General features: G+C 38.2%; 1 protein-coding gene across 3 annotated transcripts in view; it reads left to right on the top strand.

Annotated features, from left to right (window-relative positions):
- Positions 1 to 3,980, top strand: part of kazna (kazrin, periplakin interacting protein a) — a 475,688-nt gene extending 471,708 nt beyond the window's left edge. For all 3 annotated transcript variants that reach the window (XM_061976151.1, XM_061976143.1, XM_061976158.1), the window contains 2 exons: positions 2,892 to 3,033; positions 3,431 to 3,980. In XM_061976151.1, the coding sequence (XP_061832135.1) occupies positions 2,892 to 3,033; positions 3,431 to 3,589 (301 nt within the window). In that variant the 3' untranslated portion in view covers positions 3,590 to 3,980. The remainder of the gene's footprint in view (positions 1 to 2,891; positions 3,034 to 3,430) is intronic.
- The last annotated feature ends 15,886 nt before the right edge of the window (positions 3,981 to 19,866 follow it).

The following is a 19,866-nucleotide window of genomic DNA, read 5'->3' as shown; positions in this document are numbered from 1 at the left end:
ATTAGCCTGAAAATATTATCAAGTACTTTATATTTTCCTACTTGATGTATTTGTTCTTTCCATAATGGCCGTAAAAAAATACATATATATATATATATATATATATATATATATATATATATATATATATACTGCATGCAATTGCATATATTTTCAACTTTGGACACATGTGGAGGAAAGTTCTGCGGTCAGATGAAACAAAAATTGGCCACAATACCCAGCAATATGTTTGGAGGAGAAAATGTGATGCCTTTAAAGGGGAACATTATCACAATTTCAGAAGGGTTAAAACCATTAAAAATCAGTTCCCAGTGGCTTATTTTATTTTTCGAAGTTTTTTTCAAAATTTTTCCCATCACGCAATATCCCTAAAAAAAGCTTCAAAGTGCCTGATTTTAACCATCGTTATATACACCCGTCCGTTTTCCTGTGACGTCACACAGTGATGCCAATACAAACAAATATGGAGGATAGAACAGCAAGGTATAGCGACATTAGCTCGGATTCAGACTCGGATTTCAGCGGCTTAAGCGATTCAACAGATTACGAATGTATTGAAACGGATGGTTGTAGTGTGGAGGCAGGTAGCGAAAACGAAATTGAAGAAGAAACTGAAACTATTGAGCCATATCGGTTTGAACTGTATGCAAGCGAAAACGACACGACAGGAGAAAGCGAGGACGAATTTGGCAATCGCCTTCTAACCAACAATTGGTATGTGTTTGTTTGGCATTAAAGGAAACTAACAACTATGAACTAGGTTTACAGCATATGAAATACATTTGGCAACAACATGCACTTTGAGAGTGCAGACAGCCCAGTTCAGGTGCGCTAAGAACATATATTTTTCCACGATTTCAGCATTTTAAATGTGCTGTTTTTGTCCAGTAAGATACATACTAGCCTACAGTTACAGCTGAAGTGACCGATTAAAAAGATTTTAACTATTTTTTGTCATTTTTCCATGTGCAATCAATCTTCACTGGAAAAAATGGCATCCCTTCATCAATGAAACTAACTATCTGTTTTTCTGGCTTCACTGGCACTATTATTAAATCAGTGGGTGATTGGTTTTGGGCGATTTATTAATTGCAAGTACTGGCTCAATCTGGACATTTGAACAGCCTTCGCATATCCGTTCCTTTCTGCCTCGATTGTTGTTACACCCTCCGACAACACACCGACGAGGCATGATGTCTCCAAGGTACGGAAAACAGTTGAAAAAACGGAAAATAACAGAGCTGATTTGACTCGGTGTTTGTAATTGTCATGTCTGTGTAATCATGTTTTGTTTTAAAGTGATGTTTTGTTTAGGTATTGGACTCTTTAGTTTCTGGCTTTTCACTCCCTTGTCTTGTTTCCATGATTACCCATTAGTTTCACCTGTTCCACGTTTGGACTCATTGTGCACTCTTGTTTGTCACCATAGCAACCCATTAGTTTTCACCTGTCACGTCACGCACCTGTTTCACGTTTTGAGTCACGCACCTGTTTTCGTTAATCATGTCTGTAGTATTTAAGTTCAGTGTTTTCAGTTTGTCTTTCTGGTGACATCTCCACATTTATGCTTCTGCACACTCTCCACACACCCTTAAGACCCTTGCTGCTATTTTTTCATGTCCATCGTTCACGCTGCTCCTTTTTGTCCATGCCAAGTAAGTTTTGTTTATTATTACCACAGTTAGTGTTTTTTGTTGTTCATAGTTTTTGCCTTTGTGCAAGTGTTTGGTTTCATAGTTTGTTCTCCGCCATTGTGCGCGCCTTTTGTTTACTTCCTTGTTTTGTATTTATAGTGTTTAAATAAAAAATGTACCTGCATTCCCGTCTCGCCCGAGCCAACTTTCCGTTGCCTTCGAGAAAAACTAAACCCCAGGACCAAGTCATGACAGTAATGTGTTTGAGAAAATGGCGGATTGCTTCCCGATGTGACGTCACGTTGTGACGTCATCGCTCCGAGAGCGAATAATAGAAAAGCGTTTAATTCGCCAAAATTCACCCATTTAGAGTTCGGAAATCGGTTAAAAAAACATATGGTCTTTTTTCTGCAACATCAAGGTATATATTGACGCTTACATAGGTCTGGTGATAATGTTCCCCTTTAATCCCAGGAACACTATCCCTACTGTCAAGCATAGTGGTGGTAGTATTATGCTCTGGGCCTGTTTTGCTGCCAATGGAACTGGTGCTTTACAGAGAGTAAATGGGACAATGAAAAATGAAGGATTACCTCCAAATTCTTCAGGACAACCTAAAATCATCAGGCCGTAGGTTGGGTCTTGGGCGCAGTTGGGTGTTAAAAGGACAATGACCCCAAACACACATCAAAAGTGGTACAGGAATGGCTAAATCAGGCTAGAATTAAGGTTTTGGAATGGCCTTCCCAAAGTCCTGACGTGTGGACAATGCTGAAGAAACAAGTCCATGTCAGAAAACCAACATATTTAGCTGAACTGCACCAATTTTGTCAAGAGGAGTGGTCAAAAATTCAACCAGAAGCTTGTGGGTGGCTACCAAAAGCGCTTTATTGCAGTGAAACTTGCCAAGGGACATGTAACCAAATATTAACATTGCTGTATGTATACTTTTGACCCAGCCGATTTCAGTAGACCCATAATAAAATCATAAAAGAACCAAACTTCATGAATGTTTTTTGTGACCAACAAGTATGTGCTCCAATCACTCGATCACAAAAAAATAAGAGTTGTAGAAATGATTGGAAACTCAAGACAGTCATGACATTATGTTCTTTACAAGTGTATGTAAACTTTTGACCACGACTGTAGCTGCTTCATCCATAATTGCGGTGTGGGCCTCAATGAAAATGGATTTGACACCTTTGTATGGACAGAAAGACAGACAGGCAGCCATGATATTTCTCTGTTTTCCTGCAGGGCAGAAGCCAAACAGGATTTTGAGCGTTCAGTTTTGGGAACGCCGCCGACTCCTCTTCGCCAAAACTCCCCGAGCAGGTCACCTGGGTCGGCTAGTCGACACACCGATGATGAAGGCTCACTGAGGAGGAGGGCTGTCAAGGTGGGGACCATGGACGTAATTGGGGGGGAGTAGGGAGTCTTCTGCACTTATTAACATCCAAAACTAACGTAACACTGTTGAATGGAGACAAGTCAAACACTTGTGCCAGGTGGAAAACTTCCACTCAGACTGAAGCATGTCCCTTTGGACCAGGGGTCGGCAACATTCAGCATACAAAGATCCGTTTGAGCCCATTTCCTACCAAATAAAACCCATCGAAAGCCGCAAACTCTGTCTGACCTAGTGTTGTCCCGATACCAAAATGTATTTCGATACTTTTCGGTACTTTTTCTAAATAAGGGGGACCACAAAACAATGGCATTATCGGCTTTATTTTAACAAAAAAATCTATATATTAGATTTTATACATGGAGTAACAATTTTGTATTTCCTCCAGCCTCCAACAGGCTTCAGCCCAAAAGCACGCAATGGGCGGGACTTGAGTTGCCACAGCAGCTATGGCTCGCTATCTCGCGACGTCAGAGATCAAACACCGCCAAGAACTCAAGGGAGCCCCATCAGGTCTTACGCCAACATCGGGGTCACCAACGTCTGAAATAATTTCTTTCAAAAACAAAAAGAGCCTTTTGAGGACAGATTGCACATACTTGTTTGTTCAAGTGTCTGTTTGCCAGACTCATTATGTGAGGTTTTTTTTTAAACGTTTGTTAACCCCAAATAATAGGGAAAAAAAAGATGAAGAATTAAATCCTAACTGATTATTTTTGTATGTGTTGTGAGGACTAATGAGATTTCTATAATAGATTTGTATCAAACAGGGTACTTGACAAAGCAAGTCTTACACTAGTGTCGATTGTTCATGTCTTCACAGCGCCGCTGTTTGTGATGCCTTGTCAATGTCAGAACAATTTACAAAAAAAAAAAAAGTGGAGTTTGTCGAGTATTTTCTATGTTTGATTGTCAATTTTGCACACTGTTATGTTTTACATGGAATTATGTTTGATTAAAATTTCAAAAAAACAATAACAATTGATCAAATAAATATTAATATTTGTTCATTAAACTGTGTTATAACTCAATTTTCTGTACAATTGAAATTTTTTTGGGACATTTTCTCTAGTAAAAATCTCTTACATTTGGACATTTTTTGATCATATACAGTGCAAGAAGCTGATATGAGGCTGCCGCTATAGACATTGGAGTCGCATGCGTGAGCTAGCAGGCACTTGTTGCTACCATAGTGTAGGAAAGGGATTCATATAACCCCATTCGTGGGTGGATCTCTCATGAGAGGAAGAGGGGGATTAATCATTCTGCAATGCATTCTGCTGAAAATGATGGAAAGCACTACTCTACATAGTAACTGACGCTGTGGTCAAAGTTGGAAACGGCCAGAAAACACATTTGAAAATATCTGGCAGCTAATTTGCCCCAATTTGCATACTTGCCAACCCTCCCGAATTTTCCGGGAGACTCCCGAAATTCAGCGCCTCTCCCGAAAACCTCCCGGGACAAATATTCTCCCGAAAATCTCCCGATTTTCAGCCGGAGCTGGAAGCCACGCCCCCTCCAGCTCCATGCGGACCTGAGTGAGGAGAGCCTTTTTTTCATGACGGGAGGACAACAGGGTGACAAGAACTAAATCATCCAGACTAGAGATAAATTGTATTATTATGTTTATCTTACCTAAAAATAAATATATTTATTAATTAAAGAAAAAAAAAACTAAATACATGTTTACTATATTTTGCTAAAAACATCAAAATTAATTGTATTTTTATTTGTATTTTTTCCTGACTCCTTATTACATCCAGCCATAGAATTATACATTAAAATAAACATATTTGAAATAATTGATTTTAAATTATCATAATAATTCATTTAAAATGACCATATTTAATTATTAAAATAATTGCTTGTTTATCAACAACTTTAGCATTTTATTCATTACATTTTGAAACTCTCAGAAGCCAAATTATGTTATATTCCTTAATATTTATTTATGCAAGTTTGAAGTATCAATTATCTAAACACAGTTTTGTTTGCATATTTTCAGGATATATATATATATATATATATATATATATATATATATATATATATATATATATATACTGTATATGTATGAAATACTTGACTTGGTGAATTCTAGCTGTCAATATACTCCTCCCCTCTTAACCACGCCCCCAACCACGCCCCGCCCCACCCCCGACCACGCCCCCACCCCCCACCTCCCGAAATCGGAGGTCTCAAGGTTGGCAAGTATGCATTTTGTCACGTTTCATGTGTCAGGTAAACCCTGACAAATGGGGCCATAAGAATCCCCGTCCTACTGATCCTTTCCCTCAAAAAAACCAGGAGATTTAGTTTAAAATAAACTTTAATCACACAAACATAATACTGTACAAGAAATATATTTAATGTTTTGCTAAGTGAGTGAATGCATGGATGAATGAATAGAATAGAATGCTTTATTGCCATAAAACATGGAAGCATGATGAAGGTGCAGTTGAAAACAATATCCATCCATCCATCCATTTTCTACCGCTTGTCCCTTTCGGGGTCGCGGGGGATAAACATGTTAAAAAAATATGCATAAACACTAGTACAAAAAGCTGTGCAACAGTTAAAACAGTGTCAGCTATTGGGACAGATTTAATATCCTAATGGCCCACGGGTTAAAAAATGTTTTAGCTCTAGTGTGACCAAATTTTTTAGCTCTTGTGTTACCAAAATTATAGCAGCAGGTTGAACAAATGCTGACCAAGGTGAGAGCTGTCTGCCAGGATTGTCTTTGCTCTGAAAAGGCAGCGAGGTCAAGCAATGTGGGCGGCCGATGATCTTCTCCGCTGTCCTGTTCACCATTCCAATAAATTAATGTAGAAATGTGACTAGCAAGATGGATAATATATATACAAGATCAAAAATGTCTCCAAACTGGAATTTTGGACCAAACGGAAGGTGATCAGACTTTCAAAATCAAAGTACTGTACTGAGCTTTTCCTAAAATAGGATAGGTGCATGTACTTCACATACAAATAAAAGGTGCACCATTGTTAAGGCATGGCTTTTAATTTTATAAAAGTAAATAAATGTAATATTTTATTTGTTTTTTATTTATAATGAGCAGCTTGTGTTTTAACATTGATGAAAGCATATGAAATTAAATTTGAAAAAAACTTGCCCTGAACCGTATGGCACGTCACTATATTATATTATATTATGTATACACCACTGGAGTGCATCTGTGCTGGGTTGGAGGCATATGAAAAATTGATTTTTTTAAAAATCAAGGAAATGTTCTATATCCTCTTGACAACCGGCGGGCGTCATTTGTGTTTTGCATAACATGGCTATTCTATATGTCCACCGTGGAGGACACTGCAGTTTCTAACAGCATGATTTACACAAGCGTCCTGCTCCATCCAGCAGGAAGCGGAGGAGAGGCACAGGTGGTATATATGACAGTAAACAAGTATGATGTCGCCTCACACAGTGAACATCTTGGAAGGACAACGTGATAAAAATAACAGCAACAGGATATTAAAGGCAAGATTGACATCATAGAAACACATAGAACAGGAAATGGAATTTATTGCAACATAAGAAAGTGCTCATCTTGTACATCAACAATTAAACCTTTATCGCAATTATTAACTAACTTAAATGTACAGGTAATACGTCGTGATGGCAACAGATTGACCCTGCAACAGATTATTATTATCTCCTTTATGTGTCATTGGGGAAAACAAACTGTTTAAATATAGGGGAAAATCGAAGCTTAGTCAACGTCCTGGAATGGATTTTATTTGGCCTTTTACGTTCCGCCGTAGTTAATAAGTAAGCCTTATCAGATACTCTCATGGAATTGTTCATTACATTACACAATGATGATTCATTTACCACAGTAAAAAAAAAAAAAGGTTTGGTAAACATAAGAAATAATATAATATGACACTTTTATCAGGGCTATGCTGTGAATATACCAAATACCCAAATAATTCAAGGACTTTTGTAGACAGTATGAACACAATATTTGTATTAGTCAGATAAATAGCAAAAAATCACAGTTGCTGTTAACTCAATTTTGAGTTAATATTTTGCAACTTCCTCCTCTTTACTCACAGTGACAGGAGCTTTCGGGACTTTCTAATGATGACAACACAAAATCAGATGACTAATGTCTGACGGCCGAGCAAGATGACAACATGTCTGGAAAGGTTGCACAGTTTAAAAATTAACATAAACATTTTACACTCAATAATATATTCTACATACTCGTATAATCGTATGTATTATAATAATTAATGTCAATTTTGATGAGACAAATAATATTTGAAAGGATGTTTTTAGTTTTTCTGACACTAAATTGGAAAAAATGATGGGAAAAAACAGATAGATATAATACATTAAAAATAGGTTATTGTTTTACAGTATAACCTCAACTTATGAGCTTAATTGGCTCTGTGACAGAGTTTTTAACTGAAAACATGTGTATCTCACATTAACATTACCCATTGAAATGAATTGAAATTAGGGATGTCCGATAATGGCTTTTTGCCGATATCCGATATTCCGATATTGTCCAACTCTTTAATTACCGATACCGATATCAACCGATACCGATATCAACCTATGCAGTCGTGGAATTAACACATTATTATGCCTAATTTGGACAACTAGGTATGGTGAAGATAAGGTACTTTTTTTTAAAAATTCTAAAATAAGATAAATTAATTAAAAACATTTTCTTGAATAAAAAGGAAAGTGAAACAATATAAAAACAGTTACATAGAAACTAGTAATTAATGAAAATGAGTAAAATGAACTGTTAAAGGTTAGTACTATTAGTGGACCAGCAGCACGCACAATCATGTGTGCTTACGGACTGTATCCCTTGCAGACTGTATTGATATATATTGATATATAATGTCGGAACCAGAATATTAATAACAGAAAGAAACAACCCTTTTGTGTGAATGAGTGTGAATGAGTGTAAATGGGGGAGGGAGGTTTTTGGGGTTGGTGTACTAATTGTAAATGTATCTTGTGTTTTTTATGTTGATTTAATAAAAAAAATAAAAAATAAAAAAAAACATTAAAAAAACATACCGATAATAAAAAAAAAACGATACCTATAATTTCCGATATTACATTTTAACGAACATCTCTAATTGAAATTAATTGAATTGGTGCTTGCCCCTCATTCTCAAAACAATCCAATTCAAACATGTAACAAATGTTTCGGTAAGAAAGAATTTATAGAATGCACTACAAACAACTATATTAGTTTTATGGAGTAATGTAATAATAATACACAGTATTTATCTTGGCGAGTGGACTTCCACGGCATCTTCTCTCAGCTGCTTGACGGTCAAACACACCATCAGCAGCTTCTCCATATTTTTATGGATACATTTCTGCCGTTCAAATATCATTCTCGTGTCCTTGGCTGGCGTTGGACGCATTCTGCTCCATTATGGTGCAGACAAGCAGGGGTACGCTCCAACTACTTCGCCAAGTTAGCTAGTTACACGCTCCGTCATATTTGTATTTTATTTTTTTATTTCCTTAATTCAATGAACATCATCCATTTCTTCTCAGCGCTGTCCTTCACATTCACTTTCTTTCTTCCCAAACTTGGAAAACAAAATGATTAAGTTAAAGTTAAAGTACCAATGATTGTCTGCATTTGACCCATCACCCTTGATCGCCCCCTGGGAGGTGAAGGGAGCAGTGAGCAGCAGCGGTGGCTGCGCCCGGGAATCATTTTTGGTGATTCAACCCCCAATTCCAACCCTTGATGCTGAGTGCCAAGCAGGGAGGTAATGCGTCCCATTTTTATAGTCGTTGGTATGACTCGGCCGGGGTTTGAACTCACACCCAACCGATCTCAGGGCGGACACTCTAACCCAGTGGTTCTTAACCTCGTTGGAGGTACCGAACCCCACCAGTTTCATATGCGCATTCACCGAACCCTTCTTTAGTGACAAATAAAATTTTTATTTTTTTTCAAATTCAAGACAGAGTTATATGTTTTTAACTGGTGCACAAAATTAACCGTGCATGAACATCACCTTGTTCAAAGAACAAAACCAACACAGTGCATGAACTCACAACAAATTACACACCTGCAAATCAGATGGAAAATTAGAAGGAACATAGTTTGGGGGTATCCATAATACGTCGATAGGGAGAAGTTTTTATCAACACGATGAGTCGGGTGTGTCTTAACCTCCGCCGAACCCCTGAGGCCGACTCACCGAACCCTTAGGGTTCGATCAAACCCAGGTTAGGAACCACTGCTCTAACCGCTAGCCACTGACTAGGTGTTGATCTTTAGCTACAAGCTAATGCCAGCAAATAAGATCAGATGTTTTGGTCGGTGACATTTGCTACAGCAACTAATTGCGGGAATACTTGTAACTAAAACATTTTCTTGCAACTTAAAGTACAACAATTAGCCCTTATCTAAAAACACTTAAGTTGGGGGACTCTTAAGTTGAGGTACCACTGTAGTTTATATGATAAAATGTATAGATACAAGTGTAAAACCAATACAGTTGTCAGAACGTGGACTATGGTGTGTTTGTTTTCCCAAGATGCAAATAAAGATGGACTGGACATGGCGTGAAGGTAAAGACATTATTTATTTTACACTAACAAAGGAACAAAAAGCGCGCTCAAGGCGGAGATAAACTTGGCTAAGAAAACAAAAACTAGGACAAAGGCAAAACTATGGACGTGAAACTAATAAACACTTACTGTGGCATGGCATGAAGCATGAACTATAGTGGACATGAATATCATGGGTAGCATAGGTAGTCTGGATGGTTAGGATATGTCACCAGGACGATCAAAAGACACAGACAGGCTTAAATAGCAGTGACATGATTAGTGACATGTGTGCGAGTGCAAATGAATCAGGTGTGTGACATGAAACGTGAAACAGGTGTGTGACATGACAGGTGAATACTAATGGGTTGCTATGGTGACAAAACAAACAAAAGTGCACAAAGAGTCCAAAAAACAAAACCGAACATGACTAAAACAAAACATGATCACACAGACATGACAACAGTCAGTCCTTATTGAAGGATGTATAACACAAGTCACATTATTCCATTATTTCAGAACTCTTCAGGGCAAACCATCAGCTGCAATCAAGGCTTTTTATTGTGCTTTCCAGTCTCTTTTCCCATGTGACTTATAGTAAAACAGAGAAAGCAAATAACAGCATTAAGAGGAAGAAGAAACAAAACAGAACAATGCAGCAATGCATGGTTTGGTCATCAATGTGGAATGTGGTCTTTGCTTTATGTTTTGAAGGAAGTAACGGCATTAACTGACACTGAGCAAAATTTGATAGTTTCAGTCTTCATGGTTGCATTGTTGTTATTTCATGGACTTGTTGTTGTGTCAGTCACCACGTTACTCTGTTTTGTGTGAAAGCAAGTTACGGTATGTAAATCCTGCTGCCTATGTCTGACTCTCTGTAAGCAACATCCATCCATCCATCTAGAGCAGGGGTGCTCATTACGTCGATCGCGAGCAACCGGTCGATCGCGGAGGGTGTGTCAGTCGATCGCCAGCCAGGCATTAAAAAAATAGTCCTAAAAATGAGCGATCATAAATCTTCACTATGACATCACTTTCGTCACTTGATTGACATTCACGGCACCCGAGAGTCTTCTGAGATGACGCTGGCTGCTGCCAGCTCATTAAAATTACCGACTGGAAGGCGAGAAACACTTTATTTCAACAGACTCTGGCGCCGTACCTGTCGTCAAAACTCCAAAGACCGACTGCACAGTTGCACAATAAAAGCGCTGCTTCATCCTGCCTTCGCTAACAAAATAAGAGTCTCAGAAAGCTGGCGTGCACAAGCTAGCAAGCTACGGAATTTGCCGCCAATGCATTTCTTGTCAAGTGTATACAGAGGAGAATGGAAGCTGGACAAATAAGATGCCAAAAACCAACCACTTTCATGTGGTATTGGACAGAAAGGAGGACTTTTTTTCTCCTCCATTCGAAAATGCGGACGTTATCAGCACCACTGTCTGATTCCAATCAATGCAAGTCATCAGAATTAGGTAATACACCAACTTATATTCTTGTCTTCATGAAAGAAAGGAATCTATATGTGTTAAACATGCTTATATTATCTTTAAACACCTTTAACTTATTAACAATATTAACTATATGTGTTAAACATGCTTGTATTATCATTAAACACCTTTAACTTATTAACAATATTAACTATATGTGTTAAATGTGCTTGTATTATCTTTAAACACCTTTAACTTATTAACAATATTAACTATGTGTGTTAAACATGCTTGTATTATCATTAAACACCTTTAACTTATTAACAATATTAACTATATGTTAAACATGCTTGTATTATCTTTAAACACCTTCAACTTGTTAACAATATTAACTATATGTATTAAACATTCTTGTATTATCTTTAAACACCTTTAACTTATTAACAATATTAACTATGTGTGTTAAACATGCTTGTATTATCTTTAAACACCTTCAACTTGTTAAAAATATTAACTATATGTATTAAACATGCTTGTATTATCATTAAACACTTTTAACTTATTAACAATATTAACTATATGTGTTAAACATGCTTGCATTATCATAAACACCTTTAACTTGTTAACAATATTAACTATGTGTTAAACATGCTTGCATTATCTTTAAACACCTTTAACTTATTAACAATATTAACTATATGTGTTAAACATGCTTGTATTATCATCAAACACCTTTAACTTGTTAACAATATTAACTATATGTATTAAACATGCTTGTATTATCATTAAACACCTTTAATTTATTAACAATATTAACTATATGTGTTAAACATGCTTGTATTATCATTAAACACCTTTAACTTGTTAACAATATTAACTATATGTATTAAACATGCTTGTATTATCATTAAACACCTTTAATTTATTAACAATATTAACTATATGTGTTAAACATGCTTGCATTATCATTAAACACCTTTACCTTGTTAACAAAAACATATATTTCATAAATAAGTAAATATAAATTATATATATGAATGAGGTAGATCCCCACGACTTGATCAATTGAAAAGTAGCTCGCCTGCAGAAAAAGTGTGAGCACCCCTGATCTAGAGCCTATCCCAGCTGTACAATGGTTTGCATATTCCGCTTGTGTGTGCGCTGCTTCGACAAATCCAATAATAAGAACAAGTCGCCAAGCATGTTATTAAACACAACTTTTTGGTTTAGACCAGTGGTTCTTAACCTTGTTGGAGGTACCGAACCCCACTAGTTTCATATGCGCATTCACCGAACCCTTCTTTAGTGAAAAATAAAATGTTTTTTTTGTTTTTTTTCAAATTCAAGACAAAGTTATATGTTTTTTTTACTAGTGCACAATATGAACCGTGCATGAACATCACCTTGTTCAAAGAACAAAACCAACACAGTGCATGAACTCACAACAAGTTACACACTTGCAAATCAGATGGAAAATTAGAGGGAACATTGTTTTGGGGGTATCCATAATACTTAGACTTAGACTTCTTTTTTATTGTTATTCAAATTTTAACTTTACAGTACAGATACGCCGATAGGGAAAAGTTTTTATTTACACGATTGATTGAAAGAAACTTTTATTAGTAGATTGCACAGTACAGTACATATTCCGTACAATTGACCAATAAATGGTAACACCCAAATAAGTTTTTCAACTTATTTAATTAAGTCGGGGTCCACGTTAATCAATTCATGAGTCTGGTGTGTCTTGACCGCTGCGGCGGAGGCTCTGCCGAACCCCTGAGGCCGACTCACCGAACCTCTAGGGTTCGATCGAACCCAGCTAAGAACCACTGGTTTAGACACTGTACATCTCAAACCACACTTCAGCAGCCACATTTGAAATTGTACGTCTTCTTGGTGCCACATGCATCGCGACGACTTTGTAGCATCTGCCATCTTCATCATTTTATATACGAGTACAGTAAGTCGTCATGTCCACCACAGACAACAAATGATTATCTTTTTCAGGATCCTAAAAATGACTGTATGTTCCCAAAAACACATCAAACTATTGGTTGCACTTAGAACCCCCTTCAGAAGGTTTTTAAACTAAAATGAATTATATCCCTTGATAAGTTCAAGGCTTTTTAGAGTATTTAACCATGTTTTATTGCTCTTATGTTTTATTTACTTAAAGGCCTACTGAAACCCACTACTACTGACCACGCAGTCTGATAGTTTATATATCAATGATGAAATCTTAACATTGCAACACATGCCAATACGGCCGGGTTAGCTTACTAAAGTGCAATTTTAAATTTCGCGCAAAATATCCTTTGTAAACGTCTCGGTATGATGACGTCAGCGCGTGACGTCACGGATTGTAGAGGACATTTTGGGACAGCATGGTGGCCAGCTATTAAGTCGTCTGTTTTCATCGCGAAATTCCACAGTATTCTGGACATCTGTGTTGATGAATCTTTTGCAATTTGTTCAATGAACAATGGAGACAGCAAAGAAGAAAGCTGTAGGTGGGAAGCGGTGTATTTATGCAGGTGTTGTGCTGGATAATGCACCCCCGCCGTAGAATGCACCCCTTGACTATTGTGCCGGATAACACAGCCGGTGTTTCATTGTTTACATTCCCGGAAGATGACAGTCAAGCTTTACCATTGGCCTGTGGAGAACTGGGACAACAGAGACTCTTACAAGGAGGACTTTGAGTTGGATGCGCAGACGCGGTACCGTGAGTACGCATGCAGCTGCGGCTTCCAAACATTTGATCGCTTGCCCGTACGTGCGTGCCGCTATGTGCATGTGACGTACGTAACTTTGGGGACTTTAGGGAAATATATGTGCTGTATGAACTTTGGGGAGGTGAACGGTACTTTGGGCTGTGGGATTGAGTGTGTTGTGCAGGTGTTTGAGTTGTATTGGCGGGTTATATGGACGGGAGGGGGGAGGTGTTTGTTATGCGGGATTAATTTGTGGCATATTAAATATAAGCCTGGTTGTGTTGTGGCTAATAGAGTATATATATGTCTTGTGTTTATTTACTGTTTTAGTCATTCCCAGCTGAATATCAGGTCCCACCCGCCTCTCACAGCATCTTCCCTATCTAAATTGCTCCCACTGCCCTCTAGTCCTTCACTCTCACTTTCCTCATCCACAAATCTTTCATCCTCGCTCAAATTAATGGGGAAATCATCGCTTTCTCGGTCCGAATCGCTCTCATTGCTGGTGGCCATGATTGTAAACAATGTGCGGATGTGAGGAGCTCCACAACCTGTGACGCCACGCTACTTGTCTGCTGCTTCCGGTACAGGCAAGGCTTTTTTATCAGCGACCAAAAGTTGCGAACTTTATCGTCGATGTTCTCTAATAAATCCTTTCAGCAAAAATATGGCAATATCGCGAAATGATCAAGTATGACACATAGAATGCACCTGCTATCCCCGTTTAAATAAGAAAATCGCATTTCAGTAGGCCTTTAAATTGCTACTGGAGATGAGTACCTTTCACATTTGAATCGATACGGTACCAATATCTGGTTTCTGAGAATCGATACCGGTACAAAACGGTACCACTTTTTGGTACTTATATGTGTGTTTAAGTATTAACAAATGTTATTTTATTCAATAATAAAATCTAATTTGTAATGTAACATTCAACAATGAGCTGATAATGATAACTGCGCTGTCGAGTTGTTATATCTTTGTGGAGGGGGGGCATGGCCTGCGGGCCTGCCGCGGAACGGGGTGTGTCAGGACCGTCCTCGAAGACAGCGATAGGTGCGTAGATGGCCCAGGTGGGCCTTGTTATCTAATCACATGTCACCTTATTAGCAGCAGCTGTGAGGAAACGGGTGGTGGTAGTTGGAGGTGCTGCTGAGAGACACTGTGCTGAAAAGCAAAAGACTTTACACCATTGAATGAGAAAAGACAATGTGCTGAAAAGCAAAAGACTTTGGACCATTGGAAAAATAAAACAGTGTTATAACCTGAATTCCTGACAGTCTGTGGTGGTCTGAAGAACCCACGAGAGGGCAACCTCTACAATCTTGTTTTCTTACACTTCCGAGTCTCATTTGCCAGCATTATATAATACACTTTGCATGTAGTTGCAATTCCAATACATTAGATGTCAGTAGTGTATTGCCCAATACAGGATGCTGAATCCAATCTTTTGTTGCGCCCTACAACGTGTTTACACAGTAAATATTATACTTATTACAAACACACCAACTGCTGTATTGTAAAGTGCAGCTCAGTTGTATTTTCATTACCAAATTTGGAGGTGCTGAAATATGCAATGTAAAATAATAATAATAATGTAAATTAGCATCAAGCTAGTGCATTTTAAAAAGTGGAGCTTTGCTATACGTTGGAGTGTTTTTTCGATCAGGCATACTTGCTTTGTTGGCATGGAGAATTGTAACAAGATCTCTCTCTCTCTCTCTCGTTTATGTTTTTAGATGTTTCCCTCTTGTCTTTGTGTGTTTTAACATTATTTTATGTGGACCTTTTGTATCAGCACTGCAACCACATAATTTCCCCATTGTGGGATAAACAAAGTCTATTTATCCTAAGGCAGTTTGGCTGTGTCTGCTCTGAGTGGTGTTTTGAGTGCTTGTTTGACCGTGAAGTGTGCTGCTTCCTAAAAAAAAATGCAAACAGTTGCGTAATCCGATAGTTAGCAACATAAGTAATGGACAGATTTGGATGAAATGTTCAGAAAATGTCTGAAATAGGTGCTTTTGTAGTTTTTTACTATTATGCATATACGAGCTTGTCAAAATGCTTATTGTTGACATCCATTATGTCACCATACAGTATAGACCAGGGGTTGGCAACCCACGGCTCTAGAGACGCATGCGGCTCTTTAGCGCCGCCCTAGTGGCTCTCTGGAGCTTTTTCAAAAATGTATGAAAAATGAAAAAAGTTGAGGGGAAAAAATATATATTTTTTGTTTTAATATAGTTTCTGTAGGAGGACAAACATGACACAAACCTCCCTAATTGTTATAAAGCACACTGTTTGTATTAAACATGCTTCACTGATTCGAGTATTTGGCTAGCGCCGTTTTGTCCTACTAATTTTGGCAGTCCTTGAACTCACCTTAGTTTGTTTACATGTATATCTTTCTGCGACTTTCTAGGACATGTTTTATGCCACTTCTTTTTCTGTCTCATGTTGTCCACCAAACTTTTAACGTTGTGCGTGAATGCACAAAGGTGAGTTTTGTTGATGTTATTGACTTGTGTGGAGTGCTAATCAGACATATTTGGTCACTGCATGACTGCGAGCTAATCGATGCTAACATGCTATTTAGGCTAGCTATATGTACATATTGCATAATTATGCCTCATTTGTAGCTATATTTGAGGTCATTTAGTTTCCTTTAAGTCATATTAATTCAAATTATATCTCATGACACATTATCTGTATGTAATATGGCTTTTAATTTTTTGCGGCTCCAGACAGATTTGTTTTTGTATTTTTGGTCCAATAAGGCTCTTTCAACATTCTGGGTTGCCGACCCCTGGTATAGACAAACAACCAGCCATGTTATTTTAGGATAATCAAGGTTTATATAGTTTTTGTTTTGGTTTGTAAACAAAATGCTAACACTTACCACAATAAATGCAAATATGGCAAATTTTGATTTTGCTTAAACAAGGGTTGTCAAACGTAAGGCCCGAGGGCCGGATCAGGCCCGCGAACAGGTTTCGTCCGGCCCGCGGGATGAATTAGCTAAGTATAAAAATCAACCTGAAATTTTGGAATGAAAGAAACAGCTGTTCTAAATGTGTCCACTGGATGTCACAATCAGTCGAGGAAAATTATCAAACTACATAAATAACATACTGCAATTTGATTTTGATATAATTTTTGTATCTTGATTGAATATTCCGATATTGTCCAACTCTTTAAATACCGATACCGATATCAACCGATACCGATATCAACCGATATATACAGTCGTGGAATTAACACATTATTATGCCCAATTTGGACAACCAGGTATGGTGAAGATAAGGTACTTTAAAAAATTTTAAAAAATAAGATAAATAAATTAAAAGCATTTTCTTGAATAAAAAAGAAAGTAAAACAATATAAAAACAGTTACATTGAAACTAGTAATTAATGAAAATTAGTCAAATTAACTGTTTAAGGTTAGTACTTTTAGTGGACCAGCAGCACGCACAATCATGTGTGCTTACGGACTGTATCCCTTGCAGACTGTATTGATATATATTGATATATAAAGTAGGAACCAGAATATTATTAACAGAAAGAAACAATCCTTTTGTGTGAATGAGTATGAATGAGTGTAAATGGGGGAGGAAGGTTTTTTGGGTTGGTGCACTAATTGTAAGTGTATCTTGTGTTTTTTATGTTGATTTAATAAAAAAATAATAATAATAAAAAAACAACGACATCGTTAATTAAAAAAAACGATACCGATAATTTCCGATATTACATTTTAACGCATTTATCGACCGATAATATTGGCAGGCCGATATTATCGGACATCTCTAATCTTGATAGATTGAAAATTAACACCAATGAGTTCAGTAATGAACATATCACATAATTTATTCAGGAAATATAAATAATGACAAAAAAAGTCTGTGGGCTATAGAGCGTTTTCTATTCGGGCTCCAGTACTCTGGAATGCCCTCCCAGTAACAGTTAGAGATGCTACCTCAGTCGAAGCATTTAAGTCCCATCTTAAAACTCATTTGTATACACTAGCCTTTATATAGACCCCCCTTCTAGACCAGTTGATCTGTCGTCTCTTTTATGCTCTGCCCTCCCTCTCCTGCGTGGAGAGGTTATTAGGTGACCACAGATGAGGCGCTAGCTGTTCAAAGTCAGGACCCGGGGTGGATCACTCATCTGTGCATCAGTTGATGACGTCTCTGCGCTGCTGACTTGTCTCCACTCAAGATGATCCCCTGCTGGCCCCACTACGGACTGGACTCTCACACTATTAACTAGATTGTGCAGCCCTTCGAGACACTCGTGATTTCGGGCTTTATAAATAAACTTTGATTGACTGATTGATTGAAATAAAGTATATATACTATTAACCGCAACAGGTTACCATGAATTGATTAACGTGGACCTCGACTTAAACAAGTTGAAAAACGTATTCGGGTGTTACCATTCAGTGGTCAATTGTACGGAATATGTACTGTACTGTGCAATCTACTCATACAAGTTTCAATCAATCAATCAAAAAGGTAAAAAAAAAAAAAAAAACATTATGATGTGTACAATTTCATAATGTGCTTGTTCTATTTTTGAACAGAGAAAACAATCTGAAATTGTCTTTATTTTTAAGTTATCGTGCCGTGATTTTTACCAGTCCGGCCCACTTGGGAGTAGATTTTTTTCTCAATGTGGCCCCCCATCTAAAATGAGTTTAAACAGATACTCGGTTGTACCGAAAAAATGTGGATGCGCCATTAAAGGGACCCAATTATGTGCCCATCCCGTATTGGTACATTTTCCATCCATCCATTTTCTACCGCTTGTCCCTTTCGGTGTCGCGGGGGGTGCTGGAGCCTATCTCAGCTGCATTCGGGTGGAAGGCGGGGTACACCCTGGACAAGTCGCCACCTCATTGCAGGGCCAACACAGATAGACAGACAACATTCACACTCACATTCACACACTATCAATCAATCAATTAATGTTTATTTATATAGCCCTAAATCACAAGTGTCTCAAAGGGCTGCACAAGCCACAACAACATCCGCGGTACTGAGCCCACATAAGGCCAAGGAAAAACTCACAACCCCAGTGGGGCGTCGATGTGAATGACTATGAGAAACCTTGGAGAGGACCGCATATGTGGGTGACCCAACTAGGGGAGACCGGATGCAATGGACGTCGAGTGGGTCTGACATAATATTGTGAAAGTCCAGTCCATAGTGGATCCAACATAATAGTAAGAGTCCAGTCCATAGTGGGGCCAGCAGGAGACCATCTCGAGCGGAGACGGGTCAGCAGCGCAGAGATGTTCCCAACCGATACACAGGCGAGCGGTCCACCCCGGGTCCCAACACACTAGGGCCAATTTAGTGTTGCCAATCAACCTATCCCCAGGTGCATGTCTTCGGAGGTGGGAGGAAGCCGGAGTACCCGGAGGGAACCCCCGCAGTTACGGGGAGAACATGCAAACTCCACACAGAAAGATCCCGAGCCAGGGATTGAACTCAGGACCTTCGTATTGTGAGGCACATGCACTAACCCCTGTGACACCGTGCTGCCCTCAGTATCATAATAAAAGTCGTAATTTTATTCAACGCAAGTCCAGATTTTACAAGAAAAACTCAACATTTGTGCAATATTATGATAAAAATTGGAACTTCTACATTGTTGATATAAATAATTGTTACAGTGTGATTATTATTGTTACCTGTGGTAATGCCACTATGATACAACATCTGTATTATAATCCTTGAACATAACAGAAGATCTATGCTGGGACATTAACACTGCTTCTACAGTCAGAAAGGCCCAACAACGTTTTTTTTTTTTGAGGAAACTAAAATGCGCAAAAATTCCGCAGAAATCAATGGTCAACTTTTACAACTGTGCCATCAGCAGTGTCCTCACTTACGGATTTTTAGTGTGGTTTGCTAGCTGCACTAAAGCGAACCAACAGGCTTTCCAGCAAGTGGTTAAAGCGGCAGGGAAAATTACAAGGACAGTACTCCCAGAGATGAGTGCCATGTACACAACTCGCTGCCTAAAGCGAGTACACAACATCCTGAAGGACAGATACCACCCAGCACATGGCCTTTTCAACCTGCTATCCTCTGGAAGGA

The sequence above is a fragment of the Nerophis lumbriciformis genome, linkage group LG01 (assembly GCF_033978685.3).
Source record: "Nerophis lumbriciformis linkage group LG01, RoL_Nlum_v2.1, whole genome shotgun sequence".
Lineage (NCBI taxonomy): Eukaryota > Metazoa > Chordata > Actinopteri > Syngnathiformes > Syngnathidae > Nerophis > Nerophis lumbriciformis.
This window is presented reverse-complemented; position numbering and strand designations above follow the sequence as displayed.